The sequence below is a fragment of the Culex quinquefasciatus genome, chromosome 2 (genome assembly GCF_015732765.1).
Source record: "Culex quinquefasciatus strain JHB chromosome 2, VPISU_Cqui_1.0_pri_paternal, whole genome shotgun sequence".
NCBI lineage: Eukaryota > Metazoa > Arthropoda > Insecta > Diptera > Culicidae > Culex > Culex quinquefasciatus.
In genome coordinates this window covers 13,428,253-13,441,377 of record NC_051862.1, presented here as the reverse complement: position 1 = coordinate 13,441,377, position 13,125 = coordinate 13,428,253, and the positions used below count along the sequence as shown (strand labels likewise).

The 13,125-nt window shown below is 36.0% G+C and overlaps 1 protein-coding gene and 1 non-coding gene across 2 annotated transcripts; one reads left to right on the top strand and one right to left on the bottom strand.

The window, feature by feature from the left end:
• Positions 1 to 4,347: 4,347 nt before the first annotated feature.
• LOC6032331 lies at positions 4,348 to 7,398 on the bottom strand. Its single transcript, XM_001842909.2, has 3 exons — positions 7,183 to 7,398; positions 5,086 to 5,266; positions 4,348 to 5,023 (listed from the first exon to the last, which is right to left on the bottom strand). Exons 1-3 carry the CDS (start codon positions 7,322 to 7,324, stop codon positions 4,426 to 4,428), a joined length of 921 nt encoding a protein of 306 aa, XP_001842961.2. The 5' UTR covers positions 7,325 to 7,398; the 3' UTR covers positions 4,348 to 4,425.
• A 491-nt stretch (positions 7,399 to 7,889) lies between these two features.
• On the top strand, positions 7,890 to 7,961 carry Trnae-uuc. Its single transcript has one exon. It is a non-coding gene; the product is annotated as a tRNA-Glu (tRNA).
• Positions 7,962 to 13,125: the final 5,164 nt, after the last annotated feature.

The following is a 13,125-nucleotide window of genomic DNA, read 5'->3' as shown; positions in this document are numbered from 1 at the left end:
TGTTATGAGTTTATTTAGTTTGATGATATATGGTACGAGGAATGGAATAATAATGGAAGAGGAATGAGGTAAGGACTGAAATGGAAATCAAAGTGAAGTATATAGTGAATGATACATATGGGCAATAAACTTAAAGATGATTCCAGGAAGCTGTAAAATAAATAATTGTAAAAACTGCCACTAAACACCTGAAAATAATATGCAATAAATACATCATAAAATAGAGCATGAGAGGGCACCCATGGTTGTCCTTCTCCGTTGCTGAACAGGACCGTAATATCCTATCAGCACAACCGATCATACGCTTCAGCGATCTGTATATGCTATTATATGCTGAAGATTTATACTAAAATGGTTAGATCTTAGACAGCCGGCTGCGGAAAGATAAAACCAACATTATCATTAATTAACAGGTGCATTATCAAAATTGTTGATAATGAAATGTTTAGAGTTATTTTGATCATATAAGAGATAAAAAGGATAAGACGTGCTGCGATGCGGAGCTATGGGAAGGACATTAATAGTTGCTCTTAATAATTCAACCGCGCCTCTAAATTACAACGTTTTAACGACATAACATAACCGCCAACAGCCTTCCGATCTATGATGATATAGAAAGGACTTTTTAAAGACGCGATTCGCTTTTCAAACAAGATATTATAACGGAACAGGGGTAAAACACGTATTTCAAACACAAAACAATCAAAACAGAGTATTTGCGAACTTAGGACACAAACAAACGCAACGAAAACAACGACAACAAAACCTGTGACAAATCGTGAGCGTGTGGTGATGGCACTTTACTGTAAATGAAAACACTCCTTTATCTCCATTTCAGAACGAACTCACCCGTTTTCTTTGAAATTCCAATCCAAACGATGGCGCATCGTCCTCTAGCTCTCGTTCAACTTCAGTGTTCTTGCGATAAAACCACTCTTCACCTCAGGCCTAAATAAGATTTTGATTTACCACATTTTTGCACAGTTATGAACATGAATATCTTTCGCAAAATAAATAGGTCCACCAACACAAATCACTAAATTTTAAAATAAATCCAACAAAAAAAATTATCACTTGATTGGCAGAGTTCGTCGTGCACCAATACGGTTATGATCACTTTTGCATTTAAACGCCATTGTGCCAAAAACAGCTGAATAGTTTGCTCTGGCTTCTTCAAGATAAGATTCTTTACCCGAAAACAGCAGCTAAAGTTTTTTCACTTTTCGGTCTTTTTTTTCGGCCAATACTGCCAATTCCTCCGAAACAATGGCACTACCACAAACGTCAGCTTTAACTTTTGATTGAGCCTGATCTAGTACTGCAACTTTCTCGAAAAAAGAGAAGAAAAAAACACGAGCACTGCTTCTGCTTTTCTTTCACAAACACAAACACTCGTAGATACAGGGACTCTCTCTGCCCGCCCGGTAAACCACAGCGAGCCATGACCCTTTGCGGAAGTCAAACTTCAGCCACAAATCAATCATTTGGCGCTCGTAAGACGCAGTATTATAAATAATTGCATTTTCGGACTCTTGAAAAACTCTTTCATTCTGAAAAAAACATCACTACCAATCCTCTCTGTTATGTGCTATTTTAATTTCGGCCGTGCTATCACTACTACACTCACGCAGACCCCCAAGAACACAACACACACATGGAAACTCTTCCTCCGGAGGGCAGAACGCCGTCTCTGCAACCACTTCCAAATCCACCCGTTCTGCTACAAAATAAGTAGAAACCCGACTTTCAAGGAGCACTCCTGGGAAAACTTCACTATTCCTCAACAGACAGCAATCTCCCGCGACGATTTAATCACATTTGAGACGCGTTCCGAACCATTACGCACAAATAAAATGCGGAAACAAATCGCAGCAATACGCGACGCATTTAACTCGACCGCCATCTTTTTTCTCTCCTCCAGAAGTGTGTATTCATAAGTCATAAGAATTCAAATTGATAATCTGAATTGAAAATATTTGCATTCCAAGGTAGCAAAACTCGTTCGACAAAAATCACTTTCAAAACAGTCTATAGTCTACTCTTTTAAGGCGAATACGGAGCTCGGAAGGATCGCAAAACATGCCCATGAAACGATCAAGTCAAGAAGAGGGTCACGAAATATCAATAATTTTGAAAATTCTAAATTGCCTTATAATCAGGCTTGCCACAAATACAGATTTTTCAGCACAGGCCTGAAACACAAACGATTTTTTTTAACAGTTAAAATAAATTTGAGCAGTTTTTGTTAAATTGGCCAAAAAGACAAACATTGTTAGCATCTTTTGGCATGTTCAGTTTTTGGTAAGAATATTATTCTTTAAAGTTATACTCGATTGAGTGTTTGGTATGTGCCAAAAAAATCTGTATTTGTGGCAAGCCTGCTTATAATACCGAATCTCAAAACGCACAATCTCAATATTAAAAGAACAGATTTTGTTTTAAACTTGAATTGAAATGAAGCAAAGCATAAAGCCCAACCATTATCATGACATTCTTCAGGAAAAAAAATCAAAAACTAAAAAATTTTAAATTTTGAAATTGAAAATTAAAATAAATAAAATCAGAAAATTAGAAATTGAAAGATACACTTACAAATATACAAACAATAAAAAAATTTTATACATCGAAAATTCAAAACAATCTAATAAACAAGAAATAAAAATTTCAAAAATTTTATGCAAAATTAAAAATTTCAAGCTTTACATATTCTAAAACTTCAAATTCAAACATTTGAAAAATCAAAAAATCGAAAAAAAACAAAAATTCCGAAATAGGTAATTTTAAAATTTAATAATTCGACAATTCATAATTTTGAACGTTCAGAACATACAATTTTGATATTTAATAAAATTCTTAAAAAAATGTCAATTCAAAAAACTAACAAAATCAAAAATTTTAAAGATTTAAAATTAATCTTTTTTAAATTTTAGGTATTTTTTTATATTTTAGTAAAAACAAAACAATTTTGTTTGAATACAAACCCCGATGGTTTGACACCAACTGTTGTCAAACGAGCGGGGTCACTTTTACTCGGAGTTCACACACACACACACACACTACCAAACTGTTGTATTGATTGTGTGCGCGAGCGTCGTATAAAATGTGACAGTTGTCAAACTAACGGGGTACAAACTAAAAAAGTGGCAAATTAAAAATGACCAACCACCGGGGTGTATAGCGTGTATATTTCTTCGTCAATCATTGGCTGCACTACCCTTACCTTTCTACTCACGAGAAAACCAATAATGTCTAGGTGTTTGGGTGAGGTGCGTATTGCTGATAAGATAACACCTTTTCGATACCATCGCGTCAACGTTTATGATTCGACAATATTTGGAGTTGTAAAATATAGGCTTTGGGCACCTTTGGCTGGTTTAGTGACTAAGTGAGAAAAGGAGCATGTGTTTTAAGAATGCATTTTAAGAAAAAAAAAAAAAGCAAAAACAGAAAATGATGAGATTTTGAAGGCATCAATCGCCAAAATCAAACAATCAATGACAAAATCGTTTAAATTATGTTGGTGATTACGTTTTTGCGGTTTTTACTTAAGGAGGTATGAGACTATGACAAACTAACAAACAAACTTTCAATTTTTGACAGTTTGCCTACTTTGTTTGTTTTCCTCCATTTATTTGCAGAAACGTCAATCAGCACTTAAGATTAGGCCAAAGATTATGCTTAATTTGCGAGATTGGCATACCGTCAAACACGAAAAAGTGCGAGTTTCTTTGTTAGTTTGTCATAGTCTAATTACCTCCTTTAAGACAATTGAGCAAATTTCACAAAATGCAGAAACTTTGGGAGGAGGCTTGGTTTTGGGGAAACCATTATGGTTGATATTTCCACAATATTTTATAGCAGTGTGCCACTCTTGAATTAATTCAAAGGATGTCAACTTTTATTGAGAAGTGGAAGTGGGTTCTATGAACAAATGTAACCATCGAGTTTATCCCGCTCACTCCAATGGACATTGACATGAGGTGTGAAAGGGATACACTCAATGTTTACATTTGTTTATAGGACCTTATTAATAAAGAAGTCGAGTTGTGTTATATGTGAATAACTGTTGTTGATGTTAATTCATTTATTTCTGGCAGCTTTATGTGAATAAACATTGTTGAATATAACTTATGTCGTACATCCCTGACAATAATTTACGAATATTTTCAAGTGGCGTTATTGAACCTGTTATCGCAAATTGCACAATGACTCACCTTTGCAATGATTGAAGGGAGCAATAAGTGAATCATTTTTGGAAAGGGGTTTTCTCTGATAACAAATCTGATTACGTACATCGAAATTACTTTCAGTTCGTTAGACTTGTGATTGTTAGGGCAAAAAAAACGATTTTTTTTTATAAATATTTATTTGAGTTAATTATTTTTGAACATATTTCCCCAACCACCAGCAAATTTCAAGATTCATTCACTTTTTGGACTTTTTCTTGCTCGACTCGTCCTCGTCGCTGTCCTCTTCCGACGAAGAGTGTGACCGTTTCTTGTCGCCGGATTTCTTCAACGACCCGCAGTACGTCTTCAGCTTGTCCACGTTGGGACTGTACGCCCAGAAGATCATCGCCAGGTGCGTTTCCGTCGGTTTTCCATCCGCATCGAACAGTTTTTCCCCAGACTCCTTGACCTTTTCCTTCAGTTTGAGCAACTTCCGGTTGCGCACAATGTCCCAGCTGGTTTCTCCGTCCTCCTTGGGGAACTTTGTCCGCAGATGTTTGTAGTTACCCTTGGCAACCTTGGCGTAGCAGTCCACGAATTCTGCGGCCAACGCCTCGGAAGGTTTGCTAACAGTTTGCACCGATTGGATCAGCTCGAGCGATAAGTAGGCCATGTTCTGCTTGGCACGGTCCTCACGGTCAAAAGTTTCGAGGAAATCCTCGAACAGCGCAACGGCTGCTTTGATGGCGGCAATTTTGTCCTCATTCTTGGTGGATGGAAGCACTCGTTTGGCGCTGCCCAGCAGACCCTTGATGGCGAGCTTCTGGTAGTCCGGATCGCGGCCTTCTAGGATCCTAAAAAAATGTGTCTCTTTGAGTAAAGTTGAAATTAATTTAGCTAAATATCAAAAGCATACTTCAGAGTCTTTTCAGCCGCCTCCTTGTCTTTGAAGCCTAGTCCGGCTACGGTTTCGACCTTTTCCTCCGTGTCCTTGGGCTTTGAGTTCTTCGAACTGCTCGTCGTGTTGTCCTCGAGCCAGGCCTCGAATACGCCAATGGCTTCTTTGATATTTTTAACTTTTTCTTCTGCTTTCGTTACTGAAATTTAAGGGAATTATTTTAAAAATTTTGCCAACTCATAGTTATTCAGAATATGTACTGAACAAAGTAAAATATCAAGCGTCTCCACTAGATGATCGTTGCTGAAGGTGTGCGCTGGAGACGCACGGTCATTTATGATTTTGAATTTATTTATGCGAAGTCAACTGAATTCAGCCGCGAAGCAAAACAGGTCGTTTTGGTGATACATTAAACCAAACTCCGCTAAATTTGTCAAACTTATTGCCAAAGTTTAGTCTGATTTCGCTGAGTTGCCGACTAATTTATATGCCGAGCGCCGAGTTTTGCTATTCTCGGCAGAATTAAGCTAACTTCGATAAAATGAAATCACTGTGTGGCATCAATCAATTCAAAATACGTTTTCTTTTAAACATGAGTTGAATTTTGGCAGTACTTGTCAATCTTTTGTTCATAAAACTGGGCATTTTCACTTTTTAAAATAAGTGCGCCATAAAATAATTTACAAATTTGTTCCAATTGAGTATTAAAGCAATTATTATTATTTTTCTTCTCTCTCAAAGATCAAAACCCAAATTAACAGTTTTGCCTTGATTATCAATAGCTTTGGAAAAAAATCATTTCGGATAATGAAATCTTAAGATAATGATATCTCGAGAATTTTGTAGTTGTTGTTGTCTTATTTTTTCTAAGAACAGTAAAGAAAAGTGAAATAAAAAACAAAAAAAAAAAATCAAATAAAAAAGACACAAATAGAACCACGTTCAGGGTTGTAAAAAAAATCATAATTTCAGTTCTCGGAGACTACAATTATCATGTCCGAAATCTCATCTCCAAACTTTCACTGTCTTTCTGCCTGTGGCGAGATTCTCACCACCAAGAATCGCCGGTCTCTATCTCGTGATAACATAATCTTGAGTGACATTCTCTTTTTCTTTCCCATTCCCACATTCACATTTCTCTCCCCTCAACAGAGCCACAAAAACAAAAGACTAAAGAGAATGCTCTTGCTGACAATCACGAGATAAAAGGAGAGAACTCACATGCTATAGTGACGGTCGCTATACTCTCTGATATTTTGGTTAAAGAATCATCAAGTGATAGTTTTTTCTATCACCCATTAACAACAGTGATGACGTTATTTTTTTATCATACAGAGCGCTCCTGGACCTTTTACAAATTTAGAATTCTTACACCAAAAATCGTCGCAACACTTTGGAAAAAAAACAATATGTTGATCAATTTATTGATATTTTTGTAATTTTTTGATAGTAGCATGACTGCTACAATTTTTACAGCACTTTGTGATACTTTTTGTTTCTACATTTTACAAAAAAAACATGCAGAGATTTTTTCTAGCAGAAAATGAAATCGTTAGAACTTGAAAACTAATAAAAAATTACCGTTACTGATCACGTGTCACACTTTAACGTCCCAATCTCTGAGAACTCTCATCGATAATCTCTTCAAACAGCTGATGGTCAGGAGTCAAACGTTTAAATTGCGCTCTCGCTCTCTCTATGTTGTTCGAGAGAACTGTAAACAAACCGTGTTTGAAGAGACCGGCAATCCCCGCGAGAAGTTTAAAATGCAGACCGCGTGGCCTTCGCCTTCAGCCACACTTCAGTCATCGAATCAGCATCATAATCATCATCACGTCATCACCATCATCGCTGGGTGCGATTCGCGTGGTTGCGTTAGTTTAAAAATAGAAATTACTTCACAACTATTAATTATGTCGGTAAACATATTCGAGCGGTTTCTTCAACGAGTTTTTTTTTAGGTCATCCTTATCGGCTTGTAGCACGTCGAGGGTAACATCTGTTATTGTACTTGTACGGAATGCGCGGTGACACTTGTAACTGATATACGGCTGGAGTTGATGGGATCTGATGACGTCATAGAACTTCAATTCCCACGACCTCCCAAATACTTACAGGTCAAAACTCGTTTCGCCCTTCCGAGCAGCCCACGGACGGTCAACGTTTGGTATTTGTGATCTTCGCTCTTGAGCAGTTCCAGCGATTCTTCGGCCCTGGCCTTGTCTTTGAAGCCGTATTTGGACTCTTCCTTGGACATTTCGACCTGAGACTTTTGGGACTTCTGTATTCAAACGATCCGATCGGGGCAACGATGGAAGCTCAACTGAGCAGAGATCGCCAGATTTGACATCGTCGCAGAAGAGAAACTGAGAATCGTTTCTTGAAGAAACGTGAATATTGTACCAAAGTGGAAGGGTGGCATTCTACTGTGTGATGTCATTTTTAGTTTTAGACGAAATGTTGACCCAAAGTGGGGCAAAGTTCGTCGTGGTGTTTATTTATTTATTTTTTTGTTTGTTTTCTATGATTTTCAATAAACAAAATAATAACAGAGTCTTTTGAAGATGCAATCTGTTCCCCTATTTTTGCAACTGCTTCGTGAAGCAGATCATTCAAACAAGTGGGTAATTAAAGCCCACATAAACCGGAAAACTGCTATCGATATTGCTCTTCCGATGTATCTCTGGACGTGTACTTGCTGAATCAACAGGCTAAAATCAGTGGACATGCGCTGGCCTCCGGTTGTGCCGGAAGTGCATCTCTCATCTCTACAGCAGCACATGACATGAGCAAATCTTTGGTGTTTAACATGCCTTCATGCCTCCCATATGGTCTAGTGGCTAGGATATCTGGCTTTCACCCAGAAGGCCCGGGTTCGATTCCCGGTATGGGAAAGATTTTTTTCTTGAGGAAGGATGTCATTAATATTTAAGGTTTGCTCAATTGTTTCAAATTTCTATGTATTTTTAAGGGTAATTCTCTACCAACTCACACGAAATCGGGAAAAATTGCCCCGACCCCTCTTCGATTTGCGTGAAACTTTGTCCTAAAGGGGTAACTTTTGTCCCTGATCACGAATCCGAGGTCCGTTTTTTGATATCTCGTGACGGAGGGGCGGTACGACCCCTTCCATTTTTGAACATGCGAAAAAAGAGGTGTTTTTCAATAATTTGCAGCCTGAAACGGTGATGAGATAGAAATTTGGTGTCAAAGGGACTTTTATGTAAAATGAGACGCCCGATTTGATGGCGTACTCAGAATTACGAAAAAACGTATTTTTCATAGAAAAAACACTCAAAAAGTTTTAAAAACTCAGTCATTTTCCGTTACTCGACTTTAAATTTTTTTGGAACATGTAATTTAATGGGAAATTTAATGTACTTTTCGAATCTACATTGACCAAGAATTTAGAACAAAATTTTTCATTTTAAAATTTCGTGTTTTTTCTAACTTTGCAGGGTAATTTTTTAGAGTGTAACAATGTTCTACAAAGTTGTAGAACAGACAATTACAAAACATAAGAGGTTTGCTTATAAACATCACGAGTTATCGTAATTCTACGAAAAAAAGTTTTGAAAAAGTTACATTTTGCGTTTCTTCTTGTTTCGTCGTCCGTGTCTGTCCATCTTTTTCAAAACTTTTTTTCGTTTCAGGCTGCAAATTATTGAAAAACACCTCTTTTTTCGTATGTTCAAAAATGGAAGGGGTCGTACCGCCCCTCCGTCGCGAGATATCAAAAAACGGACCTCGGATTCGTGATCAGGGACAAAAGTTACCCCTTAGGACAAAGTTTCACGCAAATCGAAGAGGGGTCGGGGCAACTGCTGTGTGAGTTGGCGGAGAATTACCCTTAAGGTGAAGTCGTTGATCATTTTCGGACATAATTGATCATCACTCTAAAATATTCTGTATAAAATTCAATTTAACGAATTTCTGCACCAAAATGAATCAGCATGTGCCAGTTGTTGGCTTCTTGAGGCCACTGAAGGAATTTTTGTCCGCTAATTCCGTTGCACGCTAATTGGAACATATTCGTATAGAAATCCGATCATAATAGTTACCTTGTTGACAGAAGCGGCGGGCGTTCACTACTGTCGAAAAAATAAACATTACGAATTTGAATTAAAAAGCACTCAAACGTCAAAACTGAGTTGTCAAACTAATGTTACATTTCGACTTGTTACGTGTTACTTTGTTTGTCAATTTACGAGGACGTGGCTTTGTGCATTTGACAGCTTTCAGTCGTTTCAATTAGTTCCATTGGAATTATCCAATCCACTCTGTACTAAGTTGTAGAGCACACAAAAACAATAATTCGAATGTATTAACATTTTTCACAAGTTATCAGAATTTCACGAAAAAGGCTTTTGAGAAAGTGGTTATTTGACCAGTTTGTCGAAGTCCAAGGGGTGCCCAACCTTTTGACCCTGCCAGTCGGATGCATTTTTTCTGAAACAGTGGAGGGCCGAAAGAATATTTGAAAAAGTTTGTAAAAATAAAATAAATTAAAAAAAGACAAAACCTAAAAAAAATGTTTATTTGATTTATTCCAATTTGCAATTTATTCCAATTTGCAATTTATTCCAATTTGCAATTGTTTCTGTGTCTAATACCTCGTTATCAACAACTTAAAAAAAAAATTCAAACTTTCTTGGTCGTTGCAAATATGGTCATTAGGGTGACAAGAAAAAATGAAAATTTTGGAAAATATTAAGAGATACCCCCTGGTTTGATTCTTTAGGTAAAAATAAGAAACTGTGCAAATTTTGAGCCAAATTGGTTAAGGGTTAAGGGTCGCTTTTATCGTTAAAGTTTGTATGGGAAAAATCGAAAAAAAATGTATGAGAAAAAGCAAAAAAATCTTAATTACACCAAAAAGTGGCGTTCTATGCGTCCGGATCATTGTCAAGTGTGAGATTCTTATTTAAAATTTTATGACAAACAACTTTGTCGAAGACGGCAAAACGATCCGAGTTAACTCTGACGAGTTAGTAGCGATTGAAAGAAGACGTTTTTGTATGAAAAGATTTGTTTCACCAACTTTTTATGATAAAAGCTTTATGAAAGGAATGGAATCAGGGGGTATCTCTGAGATTGATTTTTTTATTGTCACCCTAATGGCCATGTTTAAGTTCATCGTACACAAAAATAACAAACACAAAAAAATCAATAAGTTATTATTGCTGTTGGTTTGCAATCATAACACAAAATCATTTTTTTTTTTTGTATGGAAAACATTTTTTGCGGTGCTGTTGATTAACAATCTTTTGTTCATAATGATAAAACTGCTCCTTATTCTGAAAATCTTTTTTTTTTACAAAATTTTATCCCTGAATTATAAAAAAAAGTTATACTATAAAATAACGTAACATTATCAATGGTAGGAAACCTTACTTACACCACCTTGAGTACCATTGAGGAAGAGAGGCAAATCATTTTTTTGTGTGGAAAACACTTTTTGCAAAATACAAAATATTTTAAGTGATTTCAAATAAACTAGAAAACATTTCTAGAGTTTTTTTGAAAAGGACCTATAAACTATTGTCTTTCATATGTTTATAGGTCCTTATCGAAATATATATAAATTTTGTATCATTGCTCTTGGAATTTCATTGATATTTTGAAGTTTAAAATAGCAGGCCAAGGATTGATACCTAAGAGCATGCAATGGCACTGACCTTGTTGCGTGCTCTTCGGTTGACGTCCACGTAAGGAACATCCTGGAAGGAGCGTAACTAACTAAATCCGTAGTTCTGTTAGATCATCCGAATTATCTTGATCAGAACAGTATAGCTCTGGTTCCTTGCGAGTGTCCTATTTTCTTACCTCCACGTTGGCTTGGTTTTCATGATGACCTAGCTGGTGGCCTGTGGAAACGGATCGTAAACCTTTGACCACCGCGGGTCAGAGTCGAGACGGCTAAAAGAAAGGGGCGCGACAATGTGGGAAAGGGAAGTAATTTGTGATTGTAGACGGTATTGTTTTGATTCGCAGTATGTTGAGTCAACTGCTGTGGATGTACCTGAAACATCGCACAACGGGGTTTCTCTTCTCTTCACTCTCAGCTATCACTTATCTCCTATTTTTATTTTGCTCTTCTGATTCCCAATTCTTCACTGATTCTTCTATTTAATATCCAATATTTGATTTTAATTTTACTAACTTTTGATTCTCTTATCTCTCAAAGCTTTTCCACTCTTTTCTATCAATTGATACTGCTGTAACAAACTTTGTTTTGTTTATTTTTACTTAAAAATATACTTTTCCTTAATGTACTAGTAATATCAAGTCTATTTATCATTCGCCTAATCTTTTTTGATTTTATTGCGAATTTATATATTTGAATAATTCTTTATCTGTCCTATAAATTATCATTACTATAATCTAAGCTTGTTTTGTATCTCTATTTATTAACTATTGTCTAATTTTACATCTAATACATCTAGCTTCTCATTTTTATTCTTCAAAATACGCTCATCATTCTCTTACTATTGATACTTGATTTTTTTAAAATCTCTTTTACTGTCTATTGTTTTCAATCTTCACCCTTTTTTCAAACAAGTGAGGTTTGAGCCCTTACTCAATTTATGGAATGGTTAAAGGATTAACACAAATATTACTATTGTATTTTTAGTAAACTTTTATAACATGCTTAGGACCAAAAATTGTAACAAAACATCGCGACAAAAGAAATAGCAACAGATAAACACGACTCAACACTAGGAAAGATTTCAGGAGAAAACAATAAACAGTAAAATAACAACTTGTTTTTGAATTCAAACTAAAAATAAAACAGTTTTTGCTTTAATGAAAGTTGATAGGCACACTATAAATGGTTAGGCGCTTATACTTACATCAAACCCTACGTAATGTACCACCCCCGGCCGAGTTAAAATGCGTAACCGGAAAAGAAGGTGTGCATGCCTGGCACGAACACTCAAAGCGTGTTCTAGCGTGCTGCTCGTACTGACTCAGAGCAAGGGTGAGATGTAGGTGTAAGGGCAGTGCGTGTTCGTCGGGAACCTGGTGCATAAGATCGGTCAAGGCCCGTTCTTACACTGAAAATTGCGAATTGCGAATATTTTGAAGTTTAAAATAAAATATATTTTTTCTCCCTGATTTTTTGATACATTTTCAAATCTTTGAAACATATTTGTAACAATCTTTTGTTCAATATGGTAAATATAACTGCTTCTTATTTTAAGAATCTCTTTCTTGCTAAATTTTAGCCCTGAAAAAAAAATTCTTTAAACTTTGTTTCACAAAGAAAAAAATCTGTGAAAGCCATGAGTTAAAAGGAAATATTGACAACCGGAGAGTATTTTTGAAGTAAATCAAATCCAAGTGACCATCGAGGAACGAATTCATTGAGCTAGGACTAATATTGAGACAAGAGAAGCATCGAAGTATGCAGTTTGAAGAAACTGAAAAAATCATCGATGGATGGAGCAATATTGAGATAGCGAAGATCGATAACCACAGCATGACTGTGTTTCTCGATACAAGTGCATAAAAGATGAACTTTTCAGCACTGTTATTTTTAGTGATGGTAAGTAGGTAATTTCGAATGACAAGAAAAGTGAGTATTTTGAAAACGGAAAGGCAACAATTCTTAAAACGAATTAAAAAAAAGTAAATATCTTCATCGTCACCCCCTGATGCAGCTAAAGCCATACGCGTACGGTGCATGTACTTGGAAAGGATTTCGGATCATTGACTAACCTTAAAAATATCATCTTCTTAACGAACTATATTTTCCACGTTATTCCTCCATTCTCAATGTGAAGTAGTTCCTTAAATAATAACCATCAGTTGTTTTTTTTATCTGTTTTTTCCTTGTTTCAAGTTTTTTTTTGCTTCTTCTTTTTGTCTGTTATGCTGGTAGTAATTTCAATTTACACTATTTGCAACATGTGATTTCTATTAGGTAATAAGATATAGAGCGTCATTCTGAGAGAACCTGTGAGTTTATGATGAGTTTTTTTTTCTGTTTCACTAGGGTTGGGATTGCAATTTGTTTCTCAAAAAATGGCAACGTAAAATATTTATGAGAGGGGT

Excerpts from the sequence above, each read along its gene's own strand:
- LOC6032331 (XM_001842909.2), bottom strand. The coding sequence starts at position 7,324 with ATGTCCAAGGAAGAGTCCAAATACGGCTTCAAAGACAAGGCCAGGGCC. Across the intron at positions 5,267-7,182 it reads GGCGAAACGAGTTTTGACCT|TAACGAAAGCAGAAGAAAAA; the intron begins GTAAGTATTTGG and ends CTTAAATTTCAG. Across the intron at positions 5,024-5,085 it reads GCGGCTGAAAAGACTCTGAA|GATCCTAGAAGGCCGCGATC; the intron begins GTATGCTTTTGA and ends ACATTTTTTTAG.